Raw genomic sequence first — 20462 nt, forward strand, 5'->3', positions numbered from 1 at the left:
TCCCCTGTGAGCCCCACAAGCAGGAACACACTGCTGTCTCTACTTACCCTCCCCTGCATGAGCGAGCTGATTGCCTCCTGATGATGGTAGAGAGGGAGAGGAGAACATCGCACAGTTTTTACTTGGTTGTGTGGCTGCCTCTTCTCTGGCTCTAGCCAGAAGGTTAAAGCTCTCATCTATGGTCGTGGGGGATTGGAGGGACTGGCAAGGAGTTGACTTTTTCCTGCTCGCATGTTAGAGGTCTTTAGCTGAGTTCCTGCTCATGGGACAGGATACCTGCAGCTTGGTTCTGGATGGCTGTTGGTAGCTCCTTGCTTGGCCATGTACAGCTAGTAGTCGACCTCCAGCCTCTTTTTCCTGAAGTCAACCTGCTGCTCCTGATGGCTCTACTGGGTGGACTCAGGACGAGTCTACAGAGATGCTCTCCCCCAGGATCCATGAGAAATGCTCATGCATTCTTGGCCCAACGCAGTCATGTAGGCCAGTGCATGCAAAGCAGTATTTCATTGCTTCTCTTACTCTGTCCACTTCCTGGGCAGGGTCATCAAACCTGAGTTCACAAAATTCCTGAACAGCAGGGACCTTTCCTCACGCTTCCCAAGAAGTTTCCATGGCACAGCGCTCTTAAATTTTTCAACAACATTCTGGAGTTTTTGCTTGTTTATTTTTGATGTTTTGGGTTTTCTGGACTTAGGAACAACAACTTGTTAACCTGAAAATTTAAAAAAAAAAAAATCTTTTTGGATTCTGGTTCTTTGGTCCCTCATTTGTCTGTGCTGGAATGATTAGTATTCCCAGACTTTGCATATAAGCTCCAAAGGAGACTCTATCTCTCCAAAGGAGAGAAGCTCATTTGATTTTCTGCTGTATCTCTTAGACCTGGAGTAGTGCCAGATGCAAAGCAGGTAATTCGTATTTGATAAATAAATTTTAAAAGTGAGAGTTTTCTTGGAAGATCTTATATCTTAATCTATTTGTAGTTTCCTGATTCTTTGAGTATATTGAGAAGTTAAGAGTCTTGGAGCTTAAAGACACCAAAGCATGAGGACATACGGATGTTACAATACAAATAAGAAAATGCAGGATGGAGTATTTTTTACAATCACCATTTTTAAAAAAGATTTTATTTATTTATTTGACAGAGAGAGACAGAGTGAGCAAGGGAACACAAGCAGGGGGAGTGGGGGAGGAAGAAGCACAGTTCCCACCAAGCAGGAACCCCGATGTGGGGCTCAGTCCCTGGACCCCGGGATCATGACCCAAGCCGAGGGCAGACGCGTAACGACTGAGCCACCCAGGTGCCCCTACAATCATCATTTTTCAATTGACCACCAATATTACTTGCATTTCATCTTCTGATGGGATAAAAGTTTAGAAATTTAATTAGTTATTCAACATTTAAAAAAATGGTTCTGTGAACTACCACTTCCCTTTTTAGAGCTCAGTCTGAATTGTTTTCATCGTATTTAAATTGTACTGTACTTAACCATGAATATTCTTATTCCGTAAGAGACTGGATGCTACTTATCCATTCACTATATTAAGAAATAACATACCTTCCAAATTTCAGGCAATGTACAGAGGTGTAATAAGACAGTGTCAAATAGAAAAGAATTTATAATATGCTAGAAGAAGACCCTCAAACCATTGTATTATATTCACATGTTATTCCAGTTCATACTCACAAGGGCCAGCTCTGATGCCTAATGCATTTACATTCATTTTTTAAAAGATTTTTATTTTAAGCACTCTGTACACCCAGCATGGGGCTTGAACCCACAAACCTGAGATCGAGTCACACATCCCACCCTCTGAGCCAGATATTTATATTATTTTGTAAATAAAATAAATTTATTTCTTAAATAAGTGAGGAAAAATATAGATGTATGGAAGAGCAAAGGTCTTCACCATCTTGAAGACCCATTAGCCAGCAACGGAAGAGGACTGGAAGGGATTTAGTGCGCTTGTCCTGCATGAGGAAGGACGTTTGTCTTGAGTTGTCGCACCTTCGTCTTGAAGCATCGTGAGATTAAATTAAATTAAAGTTGCCATTGTGTTTTGGCACTCTTGAGACATCCAGCAGCAGCTGTCCATACCAATGATGTAGTTTCACCTTTTCTTCTTGAAAATAAGGTAACCTTGTATTGTATTATTTGATTTTAAAATTAATGCTTCATTATAAAAATTCGATATTACTACAAAAAGGTGGAAACCATGTTAAAAATGTAACCGCCTGTGGTAATGTAGGACCTTTTAAAAATACTTCTTTGAATCCAGGTAACATTATACACACATGAAACACTTCACACACCCACGTGCACACACCTACTGAAGCATTGTGGGTTCACACCCGTGCAAACTCTGCACCACTGTGGTATCAGTTAGGGCCTCCTCTCTTGAAGGCTTAGTTAGCTTGGTCCAAATGCCAAAGCCAGGGATTGAGACAGGCTCATGGCTTCTCTTTGATGTCTGTACCTTCTGGGGGATTATTTGGAGACAGTGTTTCCCATTTCATGCTTCTTCAATATCCTCTGTCTATCTAAGGTTACATAATATCTTGGCCACAGAATTTCACTTCCTTATAGGTGAATAAAAACTGCCATTCTTATTCAGCATTTGTGATTTTTTTTTTTTATATTGAAAGTTATTATGACTTCAGGGGTCTTTGTGAAGGAGCACACCATAGAGCACTATTCCCCCTCCACTGGCTTTATTCATCTTTCTTCCTATTTTAAAATAAGACCATATCCTGTATTGAACTGGGAAGGCAGTCCCACCCTTATCTGTGCTTCTGTCCCAGGGACTTATCAGGATATAGTTCACAGAGGCTGTGCTCATTCTCCAAGGAGTATTCTGGAAAAAACATGGTTTCTCCATGGTACGCATATACTTCTGTGTTTGTGTGTGTGTGTGTGTGTGTGTATTCACAAAAATGGGATTGTATGATCAATATTCCTTTATTGCATTTGTTTGAATGGTCTTCTGTATTGCAGGCATATCTTCTTGGTAGTAAATGATGGTTTTAGTGGATGTACACTAGCCTACTGAAGGGATGTGCCATTGACTTAGCCCATAGTCAGGCTGTGTCCCGGTTTTTACTATTATCAACTATATTGTGATGAACTTCCCTATAATTCTCTGTGTATGTTTCAATTACTTTAAACTCACTTGACTGATGTCTTCTTAACTAACTTGCTGAATTCATAATGTTTTGCACACTCGATTTATCTGTAAAGGATGCTATGTACCTGCACACACATACATATACACACAAATGGATAAGGTTCAGAAGGCATTCTTCTTTATGGAGCTTAATTTTTCTTTCATTAGAAGTATATATTTTGTCACAGTCTATTGAGATTATCATATTTTTTCTGTGACTTATTAACAGATTTCCTACTACCTTTCTGTCTCATTGGAGGAATGGAGCCCTACTTGAGTTAATGTTGCTAATGTATTGTTGAATATAATTTCTAAATACCATCCTTGTATAAGATTTTTGGATTGATATTTATAATAAGAGTTCCCTCTAGTTTTCTCATATACACACTTTGTTAGGTATTGATGTCAGTGTTATACTGTCTTATGTAAAATAATTAGGGAGATTTCCTTAGTTTTTTTACTTTGAAATAGTTTAGAAATACCTTACTTCTTGAGTATAGAAAAAAGTTTTTGGCCTTTGCTCAGTATTAATCATGGTTGATTTTACTTTTTAGATTTTTCCCTTTAGATTTTTTTCCTTTGGGTTAGTTTTGGTGAAAAAAAATGTGTGTGTGTTTGTGTGTATATATATATATATATATTTTTATATATATATTTATATATACACAAATGGAAACCATTCTTTTTCCTATATGTTTAAAAATACTAGTGTTGAGACCTCTAAAGTGTCTGTATTTATAATTACTGTTTATTCTTAATTTTGTCTTTTTCCTTCATGATTTGAGAGTTATTTAACATATGTTTAAAAAATTCTTGACTTTATTGATCAATCCGACCATTTAAATTTATTACATAGATCATTTTCTTATCTCTGTTTTCCTTTTTTGTTATTTATTTCTTTCTCCTATTTTACTTATATGTGTTTGATGTTATTTCTTAAATCTTGAAAGGATGTTAGGGTAACACTTTTCACCTGGTGAAAGAAAGTGTTTAATTTTCCTCTGAGTACAGTTTTGACTATCTACCACTGATTGTATTAGGTAACATTTCTATATTTGCTATTTACTAGTCAGTCTACAATTGTGGTATTGATCCCCTACTGACTCAAAAATTATTAGTGAGTGAGTTTAAATTATTAAGTGCTTGGGACTTTTAGTTTCTACTTTTCTTACTAATTTCTAGTTTCATTTCATTTTTGTCAGTGGGCTAGGCCAACATGGGATATACCATTTCTGTTTGCAGTAAATTTAATGAAGTCTTCTATTTTGTGGCTTATTATGTGACTTTCTTAAATGTTTCATGGTTTATTGAAAGGGTCCATTCTTACATTGTTTGTTCCTTCAAGAAGCACCTTATCTCTAACATCTGACCTCTAGAAAACATTTAATCTCTTTAATTTTAAAAACCAGAGGTAAAATTAAAAGAGTGAGTTAAGGGAATCTGGGTGGCTCAGTGGGTTAAACATCTGCCTTCAGCTCAGGTCATGATCCCAGGGTCTTGGGATCGAGATCCGCATCTGGCTCCCTGCTCCGCCAGGAGTCTGCTTGTCCCTCTCCCTACCACACTGCTCATGCTTTCGCTCACTCTCTATCTCTCTTTCAAATAAACAAAATCTTAAAAAATAAGAGTGAGTTAAACTTTAAGCAAATGAGACTCTAAAGATTCAGAGGTTTTATACTCTCCCTCAATGGCTGCTATTGTAAGTCATGAACAGATATTCTTATGGATTAAAATTAGAAATCCCATGGAGCACATAGGGCTCCTTATCATTCTACTGTACTTCATCCCTGACACTTGTCACTTTGTGTGTGTGTGTCTAGCTGGTTGCTGATTCTTGCTGGGGCTCTGGTCCCAGGGAGTCTAAGTAATCAAGTGCATTGTTGTTTAATCATCAGGTAGACTAAATAAAGTCTTTAAGATTAATTGCACTCTGCCACTGTAGGGACTCCTCCGTCTTACTCTTACCAAGGGCATAAATAGGCAGTGCCCTTGAACTTCAGTTCCTTCAAACTGCTTCCTAGCACTACCAGATTTTAAATAGTGATTATTTTCTTATGGCAACATCTTTTTCCTATTAAATATCCTACTGTGTCAACATCACACCAACCCTTTGTAAATAGTTGTACTGTTTTGGAACAATCTCATGGGCATTAAGAGTAGAATTTTCATAAAACTTTGACAAGATTCACTTTGAAATAATTGCATGATTGTGAGACATTAGAAGTTTTAAATGGATTCTATAAATTGGGTTGAAGGAGATCATAAAGGTTGTGTAGGAATTTCATATAAGATGGTTTCTTTCATCAAAGACCAATCAAAAACCCTAGGTGAAACAAAGTTATACAGGTGACTTGACTACAGCAATTTTGAGTCCTTCAAGTGCATTGTGAACTTTAAAGAAAAGTAGAGATACAGGAGGAAAGTGAAACATTTTCAAACTTATTAGCCATCTGCCTTCCCACCCTTTTTTCCAGGTAACAATTAATTGTATCTCTCCATGTGCCTCTTGCAGTTACTAACTATATCTCCCAGTGTTTTGTGCTATATTTTCAGGAAAACTGATGTGCTCTTAACTTTTTCATTATAGACATGAGAAAGTTGAGCTCTAGGGAAATTAAATCATTTAGTCTCATGGCTAATTAAAAGCAATGAGTATCAGAACCCAACCGAGGAGACTCCCAGGACACTGGTTTTTCCATTATCCTTCATCATTTCCTCCCAGTATGAAATACTACTTTCTCAAAATATATTCCTTCTAATGAGCAGTATGGTTTTCCAGTCCCTATTAACAAATACCAATTCTTTAAAAAGAAAAATATGAGTACTACCTCACACCAGTCAGAATGGTTAAGATTAAGAACTCAGAAAATGACGATGTTTGCAAGGATACGGAGAAGGGGAACCCTCCTACACTGTTGGTGGGAATGCAAGCTGGTGCAGCCACTCTGGAAAACAGCATGGAGGTTCCTTAAAAAGTTGAAAATAGAGCTACCCTATGACCCAGCAATTGCACTACTGGGTATTTACCCTAAAGATACAAACATAGTGATCCGAAGGGGCACGTGCACCCAAATGTTTATAGCAGCAATGTCCACAGTAGCCAAACTATGGAAAGAGTCAAGATGTGCATTGACAGATGAATGGATGAAGATGATATGATACACACACACACACACACACAGAGAGAGAGAGAGAGAGGAATACTACTCAGCCATCAAAAATAAGGAAATCTTGCCTTTTACAGTGATGAAGATGGAACTAGAGGGTGTTCTGCCAGGTGAAATAAGTCAGTCAGAGAAAAGACAAATATCAGGTGATTTCATTCATATGTGGAGCTTAAGAAACAGAGTAGAGGATCATAAGGGAGGAGAGGAAGAAATAAAACAAGACAAAACTGTAGAGGGAGACAAACCGTAAGAGACTCTTAATCATGGGAAACAAACTGAGGGTTGCTGGAGGGGAGGTGGCTGGAGGATGGGGTAACTGGGTGACAGGCATTAAGGAGGATACATGATGTAATGAGCACTGGGTGTTATGTAAGATCCCTGAATCAATGAGCTCTACCTTTGAAACTAATAATACATTATCTGTTAATGGACTTTAAATAAAATCTCAATTTTATATATGCAGATGTGTCTGTGTATTTGTATAGATCTGAGAGGTAAAGTCAGAGTATTTTGTTCTTGTTCCAGCATTTTAGGGCTTACTACCAGCTTACCTTGCATTTTAAACTGGAGAATCATATAGCTGTGATGTCTGCTTTTTTCTTCTGCAGCGGCTCTAATTAGAGGAAATCGTAAAAACTGTGCTCAATTTTCTGGTTCCCTTGACTGGTTGATCAGCCGATTGGAAAGACTGGAAGCTTCTTCTGGTATGTTTTCTGGTTATTTTCTTTTCTTTATACATTAACTCCTGTTTTCTTCTACTTTACATTCCTTAAGGTATAAAAACAAATTTTGAGCATCAGTGCCATTTAAATGTTTTCCTTTGAATAAGTTGAAATTTTTACTTATTGTTAAACTCATTGGTATTTTAGTATTTCTGAAAAGCCATTTTACAGTTCATTTACGTTAAAAAAAAATGAAGTCCCTTAGTCTACCATGGAGCCAGAATCCCCATTCTTTTTCAGATCAGTTACTCCAAATGTATTATGTAAACAAAAAAACTGGTTTGGAACGTCTACTTTTAACTTGTGTTCAAAAGATTATTTGGACAATAATAACCAAAAATCAATTTGTTTCCAAATCGTACAGCACACTGTTTTAAAGTGATTGAGTACATATTAATATTATGAGTCTGTATAATAAGTGATGTATAGTATGATAGTATGATAGGCAATGAACCTGATCTCTCTCACTCTCTAATATGTGTGTTATTCTTATTTTGGTGTTGTGGAAACTTAAAACTGATAACCTGAGCTTGTCTAGCAACATAGATTGTATCAGCGGCCCCCCAAACCAAAGTGGATTGCTCCTCCCTCTTTTTGCACAGTATCTCATTAGTTGCCATTCTGTGCCACTAATGCCCCTTTATGTTACTGATTTTTCCTCTCAATCTCCTAACTAGCAATGAACTCCTGGAAGCCGGGAGCATGATCTCGTTCATCTCTGGGTCTATCGTATCGTCTGGCATCTAGTAGGATGAATAAATGAATGGATGAATGAATGGCTGAATTCCCTTAAGAAAATGCCAGTCAATACAGATAAAATTTCATGACTTTTGCATGAGAAAGACTCACTCAAGGATAGGTTTGTTGGAATTGAATGAGTAGAAGAACAGACGGTTGTGGTCCAAGAGGGAAGTTTTAAGTCACAGGGTAAAATTTTAGTGTTTAAGATTTAGGAGGAGGAGGTGGAGAAATTTGAGTCACACACTGAGTTTTAAGACATTGCTGGATTGTTGGGTGGCAGATATAAAGAGGGAGATTGTTGAGCTAAAAAAGACACAAGGATCGTAAGATGAGGGTTTTCAGGGTATCGCACCACAAACGGGGTGGCTGTGGACCATCACAGAACTTGCTAAATAAGGAGAAAACTGAATAAATGCTCGGAGGAGGTGGTCAAGTTAGTGGTAACAAAATGATGGCAAGATTGCAAGAATGGATAAGTTCTTGGGTCAGAGTATCCAGAACTGTTGGCAATCTCCAGTAGATACAAAAAAGTATGCTGATCCCCTTTTCTGGCCACAGGGAATCTCGAGAGAGATGGGCAGAGCTACTTTCAGGACAGTGTTAATGTTAGATGAATCAGCTGCTTCACTTAGGATACACACACACACACAATGCTCAGAGCAGAGAGGAAAGAGAGAGAAGGAAAGAACAGAATGGAGCATCCTTTAAACTCAGCCAAGAAGAGTCCCGTCTCTACAGTCTTCAATTTGGTTGGTTGGAGGCACAGTTCCACTGGATACAAATTGCCATTTGCTATGATCTTTGTCCAATCCAGCTGTTGGTCACAGGTACTTCCGTGTCAAGTGCATGTCCTGTGCGCTCAGAAAGCACAGGGAACATCAGGAGTAGAAAGGACCTTTGGAGAATTCTGAACCTAACATCTCACTTTAGAGGAAAGGAAATCAAGGCATAGGACATTTGAATGACTGACTGGAGATGCTAGAATTAATTGTTACAGGAGAGATGAAACCCCAGCTCTGCACACAGAGGATGAGAATCTGAGCAGGGTCCTGGCAGCATCTGGTACCCAGCCAGCTCCTCTTTATTGCCTTCTCTGATTGTGGGGCTCCGAAGAGGAGTGAGCAGATTTATTTTCTTACGCATGTTCCGCTTCATTAAAGGCTGACTAGTATCACTAGTGCATAAAGGTTTAGTAGGATAACTGATCTGTCTATGAGAAGAGTCACTGTGAATTTCTTGGGAGGAAAAATTAGACCTATTCCCAGGCTTCCTGTGTGACTGTGTCTCTAGGCCAAATTTAATGGAAAAGAGAAGATTTGTATGAGCAAGTCCAGCAAGAAACCAGTCTATTTCTGAAGGCTGAGTTTTCTTTAAGATGTTCTCCACACTTGAAATGCTGTTTGGGCATTTCAAGAAAGAGCTGACTGAGCACAGTCTGCTGGAGGGGGCTGCATCCCTTCTCTGAGTCTAACTTTTGTGCAGTCTTTTCTGCAGATAGTTTTGCAGTGGTGCAAGTGGCTTACTGGGGATTCCTGCCAGTTCCTCCCCACTCCTAGTTATGTGCCGTGAAAGATGTTCCCTCTGGGTTCCAGCAGAAGGAAGCTTTCAGGGGGCTTGAACTACCTGAGCATGTGCTCACATACAATAGTTTTAAGCTTCCAAAGATTTCACAACTGTTTCTTACAGAGTGTAAGCTCATCATTTTTAAAGGGAAAAAATTGTTACATGTGAATACTCTTCCCCAGAATTGTGTTTGCCAGGATCTTCTTCCTTGATATGTACTTAGGTATGAACATCTGTGTTAGAAAAAGCAGGAGCCCACGGGATATTGTATGAGACCTGCTGTTGGCTATGCAGAAATCCTAGCTAACCTTTTGGAGTGATATCAGCAGTTTAGGCAATACATAATGATGACACAGAAAGGGACAGTTTTTTAGGAAGTAACTTTGAAAAAAGGGAAACCTCGGCTGTTGGTTGATTTAAATCTTTTATTTTAAGATTTTATTTATTTATTTGAGAGAGAGCATAAGCAGGAAGAGGAGCAGAGGGAGAAGGAGAAGCAGACTCTCTGCTGAGCAGGGAGCCTGATGCAGGGCTCTTGATTCCATGACCCTGAGATCATGACCTGAGTTGAAGGCAGATGCTTAACCGACTGAGCCACCCAGGCACTCTGATTCAAATCTTATGGTTGTGCAGAAAACCAGTTCTGGTTATAGCCAGGAGACTGTGCATCTGACCCTTAGGAGAAACATAAAATCAGAATCGTGGTGATGTTGCAGACTTTGTAAAGAAAACCTTTCGTGATCATTGCTGGGTCCATACCCGTTTGACCCTACCATTACACTGTAACACAATCATCCATCCGCCTGTCGCTTCATTCGGAGAACATTACAATGACTGGTGTTTTTAATAATGATCTGGGTCATCACGATGGTAAGTTACGTTTGAGGTGATGGATCACTTACGACAGACAAACCTACTGTACACTTTTCAAAGGTAATCATTCAATGTTTGAAATAATACATTAACGATTAAAGGTTACTAATTGAATATTTAGCGACGTCCTTTGTCAAAAATTACTCATTTTTGAATGATGCCGGAAAAGTCCCAAGTACAGCTGTACTCCTTCCTTTCCCAGCAAAGCATTAAGTTATAACTGGAAAGCAAAAGAGAACAGGGAATGGAGAATCTATGTTCAGAGGGCTTTTTTTGAAAAATATATCTTACCAGCAATGTCAAAAGTGAAAAGAAAAAAAAAAATAGTACCTCCAAGTAAAATCCAAATGAAACAGAACGTTCTTTTCTGAATGAAAAAAGTGATCAGGGTTGCCTTGCTGTCTGGAGTCGCTATGCTTTTCAGAATTCTCTTCTGAAAGCCTGTGTGTGGGATAGATGGCAAATTGTGTTTTTAGAAATGGTTCTTTAGAGATGAAAAAAAAAAAAAGTCAACTGTCTCACATTGGAGAAGAAAACTATCCTGCTTTGTGACATAGTTGATTGGTTTTATAAGCATTTCCCACAGTAACTTGTGTAACAGCCATGCCTGGCCATGGGTGTTAAAGTTTGAAGGAGACCGGAAGTGATGGGGCGAAGGGCATCCCTGGGTTTCAGAGACCGGTGGGGTCTGGTGGTCTTGTTCCCGTGATGGTGGCTCTCTGAATTATGCAGTGGTTTTTTTGGTTCTTTTCCTGTGTTTTTGATATGCAATAGGAAGTTGATATTCACAGCCAGTGCTTAATTCTCGCATCTGTTTCTCGTCTTCCTTTTATATTCGTGGTCTGCTTGACACTTCTGCCTCAGTGGTCAGTGAACTTGTGCTGGCCTTGGGGGCCCCAGTTTCTTGGATAGGTTCGATGGCAGGAGGGCCAAAGCCAGGCTCAGTCTTGTCATCCAGTCTTTTTAAGGAGCAAGGAGAAAGCAGGCGCCAGGCTGAGAGTCACAGGTACCATAGTGCTGCTCACCCCATTTCTGCCAACACGGCAGGATGCCCGTCAGGGCTCTCTACCTCAGAGAGACGCATTTCTTGACAGAGACAGTCTCCCTAGGCTCTAATTCACCAGCCTCTTAAGGATTTAGGTGAGGCAGGTATGAAAGATTGAAAGCCCAAGGTTATTGGGCCCCCTTTTAGTCACCTCCCAGCCCCAGGTGGGGTCTTGTGCCCTCCTGACATTATTCCATACTGGCCACAGTGGCCAGCAAAGGGCAGGCGATAGTCCGAGGGCAGAGATGAGAGGAGTTTACCCCTGAAGTGACGCCTGACCCCACCTGTCCTGTGGACATGCTCCCCATCCAGACTGCAGCCACCCACCTCTAACCTCCCACCAATTCAGGAGAGCCTTTGTTTCCCTGAGGTCTTCTTGGGCTCTTCCTGGAATCCATGTTCCCATCCCATTTCTTTAGATTTCCCAGGGTTGGGTTGGAGGTTGGAGCATTGGCCCCTTTTGCTGACTTTATTTCTCCCCACACACAGCCAGTTAGGGAGGCGTCCTATCACCATCTGGCTGGCTGGAGGAAGAGAAGAGGAAATCTGGTCTCAGAGAAACTGTGTCATCTTAGAAGGGCTCACTTGAGGAAAACTTGCTAAAAACAAAATCACAGACAGTGATTGCTACCTTTGACCTAGACCGTGTCTTTTCCTCTTTGAGGATTATGGACAGAACGGAGACCTGAGCTCTTATATGCTACTTTGGACAGACGCCAGTGTCTGGTCTGACTGGGTTTTGCTCGTCTCATGCTGGATATTAAAAACTTTCATCATCATCTTCAGTGAAATAATTGTGCTGTGTCACTCGCTTTCAGTCATACTTAAAGTTAAGTGACAGTGACCTCCCTTGGGTACATTATCCTGGCTTGAGGACTTTGTCTCTAACTGAGTTCATTAAAGTCTCTTTGCAGTGTGTATACCTTATCCCAGTTTTGTCAAGCTGACTTGTCTCTTGATCGCATCAAGTCTTTTAAGTACCTAGGCTTTTAATGTGGATTCTATTTACTGGACCCAGTAGTCAAAAGAAGGATGTCGATCACTACCCAAGGCAGGACGTGCACTCTTCAGGTGCCTTCCCTGAGGGTTGACCTGCCATTGGGTTTCCTACCATTTCTTCCTCAAAAATTGGGTAGAGCTCTGGCAAGACTGCGTCATCAGAAAGCTCCGTATTTAATCATCTCTTATTTTTTTCCTTATCATTTTTTTCTTATCATTTTTATTTTATTTTTTCAGTGTTCCAAGAGTCATTGTTTACCCACCACACCCAGTGCTCCATGTACTACGTGCCCTCCTTCATACCCACCACCAGGCTTACCTAACCCCTCACCCTCCTCCCCTCCAAAACCCTCAGTTTGTTTCTCTGGTGTCTACCTACTTTTATACTGTGTTAAGGAGATGCAGAACTTAGGATTGATTACAAGTATGGATTCTGAGTTGGACTGGTTAAGTTCTAATTCCAGGATCATCCTTGATAGCTGCATGATCTTAACCCTTTTGTACCTCCCATTTTACATACATTTGTAAAACAGGGATTGTAATAATTCCTGCCCCACAAGGATTGTTAGTCAACACTATGGATGTCTTCATAATGTTAAATGAATACAAATATCACAATAAGTGTTTCACCTTTTTCATTTGTAATTAGGAATTGTTTTAATTACAAGGTCATTTTTGTTTTCTTCAAAGAGCACTGTAGACATAAACTAGACAGGTGTTCTGTCTTCTACTATAAAGATAGTGAAGACCACTGAGAGCTCAGATGAACAGCGTGCCTTCAGCTCCAGGTGGGGGTTGGGTGGGGACCGTTAGATATTGGCTGCCAGATCTGGCGTGAATGTGCAGACTTGTACTCTGGGCACAGTACAAAGACCTTTAGTCAAAAACTTAAAAACAAACAAACTTGGGGATGCCGGGGTGGCTCAGACGGTTATGCATTTGACCAGCTCAGGTCGTGATTTTTAGCGTCTGGGGATCGAGCCCCACGTCGGGCTTCCTGATCAGTGGAGAGTCTTTCTGCTCCCTCTTCCCTCTGCCCCTCCCCCAGGTCAGTTCATGCTCGCTCTCTCTCAAATAAATAGAATATTTTAAAAATATTATATAACAAAATATATATAATATATATAAATAAATATATAGTAAAATTATGTCAATTTTAAAAAACATTTAAATTGTACTTTGCTTTGTATGTAATGTTTCATCTTAGGACCACACACCCTTCTGCACATAATACCCTATCTATCTAAAATTTGTGGGTTTCGGGACACCTGACTGGCTTAGTAGAGCATGTGACTCTTGATCTTGGGGTTGTGGTAATTATTTTTTAAAGATCTTGATCTTTACACCACATTGGGTGTAAAGATTACTTTAAAAAATATCTTTAAAAAATTTTGTGTTTTGTTAAACAGTGTGTTGTATAACTTTTCTCCTTCCCTTATTCCACACTTGCCAAGTATCAGAGGTACATTATTTTTATGCACTTTCATTTTTTTTTCTTTTGTGCTTTTGGAAATGAGGCCTCTGGACTGTCTTCATACTGCAGAACTCTCTCTGCCCTATTTTATTGAGACACAGTTGACACACATCACTGTACATGGTTAAAGTGTACAGCATATGGTTTGGTTACATATATTATGAAATTATTACTCTAACAGATTTAGTTTGCATCCATCATCTCATATATATAAATTTTTTAAGAAAGTAAAAAAACGGCACCTGGATGGTTCAGTCAGTTAAGCATCTGACTGCCCGTTCCAGCTCAGGTTGTGATCTCAGGGTTGGGGGATTGAGCCCCATGTCGGGGTCTGCACTCAGCATGGAGCCTGCCTCAGATTCTCCTTCTCCCCCTGCTTCACCCCCTGCTTGTGCTCTCTTTCTCTCTCAAAGAAGTAAATCTTAAAAAAAAAAAAAAAAAAAAAAAAAAAAGTAAAATCTTAAAAAAAAAAAAAAGATAAAACAAAAAAGAACTTCCCTTGTGATGAAAACTCTTAGGACTTACCCTCTTACTGACTTTCCTGTGTATCATAGAGCAGCTTAGCTATCCTCATCATATTGTATCTTATAGCCCTAATACGTAGTGATTTTTTTCCTTTGCCACGACTCCCTGCCTGCGGAATACATACATCTGATCTTTTTCTCTGAGGGTTTTGTTTTTGGGTTTTTGTCTGCTTGCTTATTTGTTTTTAGCGTTTTTGGTTTATATCTTGTCTTTCTAGCTGTTTTTAGTAGTAAATAATCCTGGTATGAACCTGGAGGTGCAGCTATCTTCTCGAGATAGTGTTTTTGTTTTCTAAAGATTTATTTACTTGTGAGAGGAGAGCAGGAAGGCCGGTGGAGGGCAGAGGGTAAGAGAGAATCTCAAGCAGACTCCGAGCGTGGAGCCTGATGCGGGGCTCGATCCCATGACCCTGAGATCATGACCTGAGGTGAAATCAAGTGTCAGACACTTAACCAACTGAACCCCCCCCCCCAGGCACCCCCGTGTTTTTGTTTTCTTTGTTTGTATTCCCAGAAGTGGAATTGTTGGATCATATGGTAGTTCCATATTTAATTTTGGGGGATCCTCTGTATTGTTTTCCATTGTGGCTACACCAGTTTGCATTCCCACCAACAGGGCACGAGGGTTCCCTTTTCTTTACATCCACAACATCTGTTACCTCATTTTTTTCTGAGCGAGGCCATTCTGATAGCTGTGCGGCGGTGTCTCATTGTGGTTTGGATTTACTTCTCCCTGATGACTAGTGATGTTGACCGTCTTTTCACATATCTTTTGGCCATCCATATATCTTCCTCAGGAAAATATCTACTTGGGTCTTTTGCCCATTTTAATTGGATTATTTTTTCTGATGAGTTCTTTATATATTTTGGATATTAACCCTTCACCAGATAATTTGATCTACACTTCCCCCCCTTCCCAGTTTGGTAGGTTGTCTTTTTACTTTATTGATGGTTTCTCTTGTTGTGCAGAAGCTTTTTAGTTTGGTGTGGTCCTACTTAACTTTTTTTTAAGATTTTAATTATTCACAAGAAGGAGAAAGAGAGAGAGAGAGAGAGAGAGTACACGAGCAGGGGGAAGGCAAAGGGAGTGGGAGAAGCAGACTCCCAGCTGAGCAGGGAGCCTGATGTGGGGCTCGATCTGAGGACCCGGGGATCATGACCAGAGCCAAAGGCAGACGCTTAACCCACTGAACCACCCAGGTGCCCCTGACGCAGTCCCCCTTATTTTTTTATTTTGTTGTTTGTGCTTTAGGGTCCTAACTGAAAGATCATTGCCAATTCCTGTATCAAGAAGGTTTTTCCTCTTTCTTCCAGGAATTTCATGGTTTCAGGTCTACATATTTATATCTTATAACACACTTTGAGTTCATTTTGTGAGTGGTATAGGATAGGTGTGTGGTCTCATTCTTTTACATGTGACTATCCAGTCTTCCCAGTGCCATTTATTGAAGAGACTGCCTTTTTCAAGATAACATTTAAAATTGACCCAAAGCTCAGTCAGATGCTCTGATCATTTTACATTCCTGCCCAAAAGAATAGTTCTCAATAAATATTTGCTGCTTTGAGCTAAATATCTTTTTGGAGAGCTGCTTAATCTATATTTCTCTTGCCCTGAAAGATGCATCTTAAAAGTACTCAGATGCATAGGTCTTCAGAACTTTTATTTAAAGACCTTTTCAGCAATTAATTGCACCTGCTAACATTTTTATAAGTTCTCATATTTCGCAGAGAGGCACACATTTGTTGTTTTTTTGAACACATTAGTGAGCACATTGTGGGGCCAGAGAAATCTTAAGTGAATTTAGGGTACTGTGCTAAGATGTCATATGTATTCACTGGATCCTACAGGACTCTGTAAGGTAGGTTCCATTATCATTTCCATTTTACAAATGAAGACTTGGAAGCTGAAAAGCCAAGAGGGGTAACCTTTTCAAGGTCAAATGGAAGTAATGGAGCTAGGACTGAATTTATATGGCCTGTGAAGTCACAAAAGCAGGAATTATATCAATTTCCACTCCTCATTTTACTGATACCCAGAACCTGACACATAGAACGGCCCATTTTATGAATTAAAAGATAATTGAACACGTAAATGGGAGAAAACACCCAAGAGTAAATAGCCAGACAAGAATATCTCAAAGTATTTATAATTTCTTGTCTGGCACTTAGTCCTCTGTGGATTTTGAAATATGGCAATTTATACAAATAAATATTTGGTGTAACATTTCTAACATTATTATTTAACTGTTGCATCATGACCTGCCTTTGATTGACATTTTCTTTCTTTAATTGTCTTTAACTCCTGTAGTTTGTCTATCTTTTATAAAATACTACTCCCTAAATTGAAAGCAACAAACCATGAGAAGCCTAGTTAAGGCTGAATACTGTTCAGCCTTACAGTGTCCTACTCAGGACACTGATTACATTGCTCATTTTATGTGTTATTTATTTTGGATACTGTACCCCAGGAGATTTTTGACTCATGTTCATTTCATCTTCCAATAAAATACCCTAAGTCCATTTTTTTAATTTATTTTGCTAATGCACTCATGATGTTATAGCTTTCTATATATAACTAAAAATGTAATACAGACCTTTATTGTCACTAACTTCTGCTTTTATTAATGTTCCTAATTCTGTCACATTTTGTTATCTTTTAATCTTACCTTTGTCACTTTTTCTCTCCCTTCTCAACTTTATGTTAGCTCAAGATTTCATGAGCTTATTTTCTTCTCATGCCTCAAAACCATTGTAAAAAAAAAAATGGAAGGATACATGATGATGTGTTTCCCCTATTTGGCTCAGACCCCTACCTCTTGAGGTTGTTTCTCTAAAGCCTCTCTATATTTTAATATTTATTTCAACTTAGTCCCCTTTTCCTCTCTATTTGGGTGTGATACGGAAACCCTACTTAGTGTTTATTTTACAAGTAAGCCCTGTGTTATAGAAAGGAAACAAAACGTACATTGCTTCTGTTATCTTTTTTCCCTTTCTGCTTGCAAAAGTTAAAAAATAAATTCATCAGTTTATCTCACACTGAAACCCAAATACTCCCTTGACTTCAAACTTATACCCGTTTTGAACAAACCACAGATATTCATTCCTCATTCCCTCAGTGCTTCAGTCTGTGGCCTGCAGAATTCTCCTCTAAATGGTAAGATGTGTCGTAATTATGCCATATAGGGATGGGTTTTTGCCTCCTGTTTGTTCTGCGTGGGCCCAATGCCATTTGGTCAGGCTCTCTGCCAGCCCTCCACTAGCTCAAACTAGAAGTTTCCGCTACTTCTAGAAGTAGCACTTTCGTGCCCCACCACCAAAGAAGGAAAACTTGGATGCGACCCATGGTTTATCACCCCAGGTCGGTTCCGTTCAGATCAGTGGAACAAAACAGCAGAGGTGTGTCTCTACAGAGCCTTGTCAGACGCACAGGCCCAGGAACAAATGAACGCATTTGTACGTAACTCAGATTCTTTCTCTCTTGGCCTCCCCCGGTCCCTGCCACACACCTCAGACCTTTTTGTCAACATGGAGCTAGCTGGACTTTAATTCTGCTTTTTCTAACTGCTGCCCACTTCATTTGCATGTTTGTTTCTTTTAATGGGGAGAGAGGGGGTTCTTGTCAAAGGAGCACGTTATGTCTTTTTAAGCATTTATGAGCCAGTAAGTCTGCTTGGTGTAACATTTCATGGTATTTTTGGCTCAACAATCCTGTTCTCTCCAGAATGTAGAGCTTCCTACAGTTCTGTCTGTTGCCCTACTTGTGTCTCTTTGTCTTTCCCTCAATTTCTAACACTCTGGTGTCCTGGATTTACTCATTTAACTATTTTGATATCTAACTTCAATTTCCTTTCTCCATAGTGATCAATAAATATTTCCCCTGGATTTTCCTTCCGATTAGTGTTGTCCTTCAGCATTTCTCTACCGTTCTCTGATGTTAACAGTTTTTTAATCTCTGTATTAAAATAAGCCTAGTTGTCAGATTTCCCAGCTGATACTTTTTTATTTCATTTCATTTGTCATTTATATTATTTTGTTACAACCATCAAATAAGAACAGACGCTTACACCGCACTGCTTGGATTCAGGCCTTTTCCTAAACGCTTTATATGTGTTAATTCCTCACAACATCTCCCCCCAGGGTGGGAACCATTATTGGAATTTGATTTTAGAAATGGGGACACTAGAACACAGAAGGTAAGTAACTTGCCTAAAACCTGCCAGGACTCAAGTGGGGCCTGTTGGCTTGTGTCCCTGGTTATAACCACTACATAAGACAACAGGATCATGTTAATACCTCTTACTATTCTAGTTCCTCATTTAAGCCTAGTAAATATCCAGGATGTCATTCCCCCTTCTGAAAGGATGACGGTCATGATATAGACAGCCTGGCCTGCCTGTTTCGTGCTTGTTGTCAGTTGTTTCTCAGTCCCTTTCCCCCAGTCTTTTTACTGAAGTCCCTTTGTTTACGTTAATTATGCATGGCAAAAAATATAACTTTCCTCATTTCCATTTGCCTCCCGCGAGCCCTGGGGATTTGACTAATAAGGTCTGACCAAAAGGTTAAGAAGGATTTTAACTCCTAGGTAGGAAGAAGTAGACATGTAACCTGTGATTTGGAATTCACAGTTTCTCTAACTGTGATTGTTGCTGACCCTGCAAGTGGGTAGGGCAGTTCTGTGTGTGTTTTCTGTGCTGCATCTCCAGTGTTTCTGTCACTGGGGGACAGTCTGATTCATACCAGTTAGCCCCCGGGTTGAAGCCTTCTGTTTGCTTGCCAGTTAGACCAAGATGCTTCCATGTTGAAATTGTCAGCTAAGGCCATGTGCTCCATCAGGAATTTCTAGGATCATTACCCACTCTCAGAACAGAGATGCAGGAATGGAGTCCCTTTCCAAAGCTGAATTACACCCGTGTGACCCTCTTGCGGTGAGAACCACGGTCCATCAAGCCTACATAGACCTCAGTGTTCTGAGATGATTTTAATTTTGTTTGATTTTTGCTGCACACTTGTCATTGCAGGTGAGAAAACAGTTTCTGGAGAGGGCATGTTGGCATTGTCTTCCAAGTCCATTGGTTTTCTTTGTTGTCCTGAGATGATAATGAGAGCTCCGTCTCCACCTGTGCCTGAGTGGCTCCCTGCCTGGTTCTGTGCACTTCACTCGAATGCGCAAGACTCTCCCGTGACCTTGTGCCTGCTCTGTGTGGGGCCAAATCCCTAGGCTAGATTCTTTCCAGTATATAAAGTCAGAGCAAATACAGGACTTCTGTTCTATGGCTTGCTTTCAGTTTTTCCATGTAAACCCTCAACCTTGGACAGCTCAGGGCACGTCCCACCACAGAACTTGGATGTTTCCAATACCCTTAAGTTATTTCCAGACATTTTGTTACACTCTCAGAGATTTTTCTTGTTATGAGCCCTAGAAATAATTCAGAAAGTTACAGCCATAAAAGTTTTAAGGCAAAGAGCTAAATAAATAGTTCATGTATCTTACGTATAAAGGGCTTATTCCATCGGTTTTGAATTTTGTGCATGACCCCCACAGACTAAAGCCTACAGAAATTCCTGTCATTCAGTGAGGAAATACTGGAACTACGAAATGTAAATTCTCCATCCATATTCTATCATGTCTTCTCTACCTTTATTTATTTTTTTTTTGAAGATTTTATTTATTTATTTGACAGAGATCACAAGTAGGCAGAGAGGCAGGCAGGGTGTGGTGGCAGGAAGCAGGCTCCCTGCTGATTAGAGAGCCCGATGCAGCGCTCATCCCAGGACCCTGAGATTATGACCTCAGCCAAAGGCAGAGGCTTTGACCCACTGAGCCACCCAGGCGCCCCTCTTCTCTACCTTTAGAAAAAATAAGTATTTTAATGTTAAAATCTCCAGATAGAAAATATGCTGATGTAGCTAATATATATACTCTTCACAGTAATCACTCTTGTTTATGTTGTTTTAAACTGAAAGTGTCCATTTATATTCATTCACTTACTCAGTTGGCAAACACGAGATGGGCCTTGCTGGGCCCAAGTGTGCTGAATTCGACACATCTCTGCTTTCAAGGACTCTAATAGGAGATTGAAATGAGCATAAAGGATTTTAACACAAAGTGACCAGTACTACCAAGAAAGAATAATTCATCCTAGAGTGTCGGTAAAAAGCCACCAAATGAGGTGACTTTCTGCCTTTGCAGAC

At 39.8% G+C, this 20462-nt stretch overlaps 1 protein-coding gene across 12 annotated transcripts in view; it reads left to right on the plus strand.

Annotated features, from left to right (window-relative positions):
* The window catches only part of RYR2 (ryanodine receptor 2), a 749188-nt gene that overhangs the window by 411409 nt on the left and 317317 nt on the right, over positions 1-20462 (plus strand). For all 12 annotated transcript variants that reach the window (XM_046026812.1, XM_046026816.1, XM_046026818.1 and 9 more), the window contains one exon: positions 6938-7033. In XM_046026812.1, coding sequence (XP_045882768.1) covers positions 6938-7033 — 96 coding nt within the window. The remainder of the gene's footprint in view (positions 1-6937; positions 7034-20462) is intronic.

Source organism: Meles meles, chromosome 13 (assembly GCF_922984935.1).
Source record: "Meles meles chromosome 13, mMelMel3.1 paternal haplotype, whole genome shotgun sequence".
Taxonomy (NCBI): domain Eukaryota; kingdom Metazoa; phylum Chordata; class Mammalia; order Carnivora; family Mustelidae; genus Meles; species Meles meles.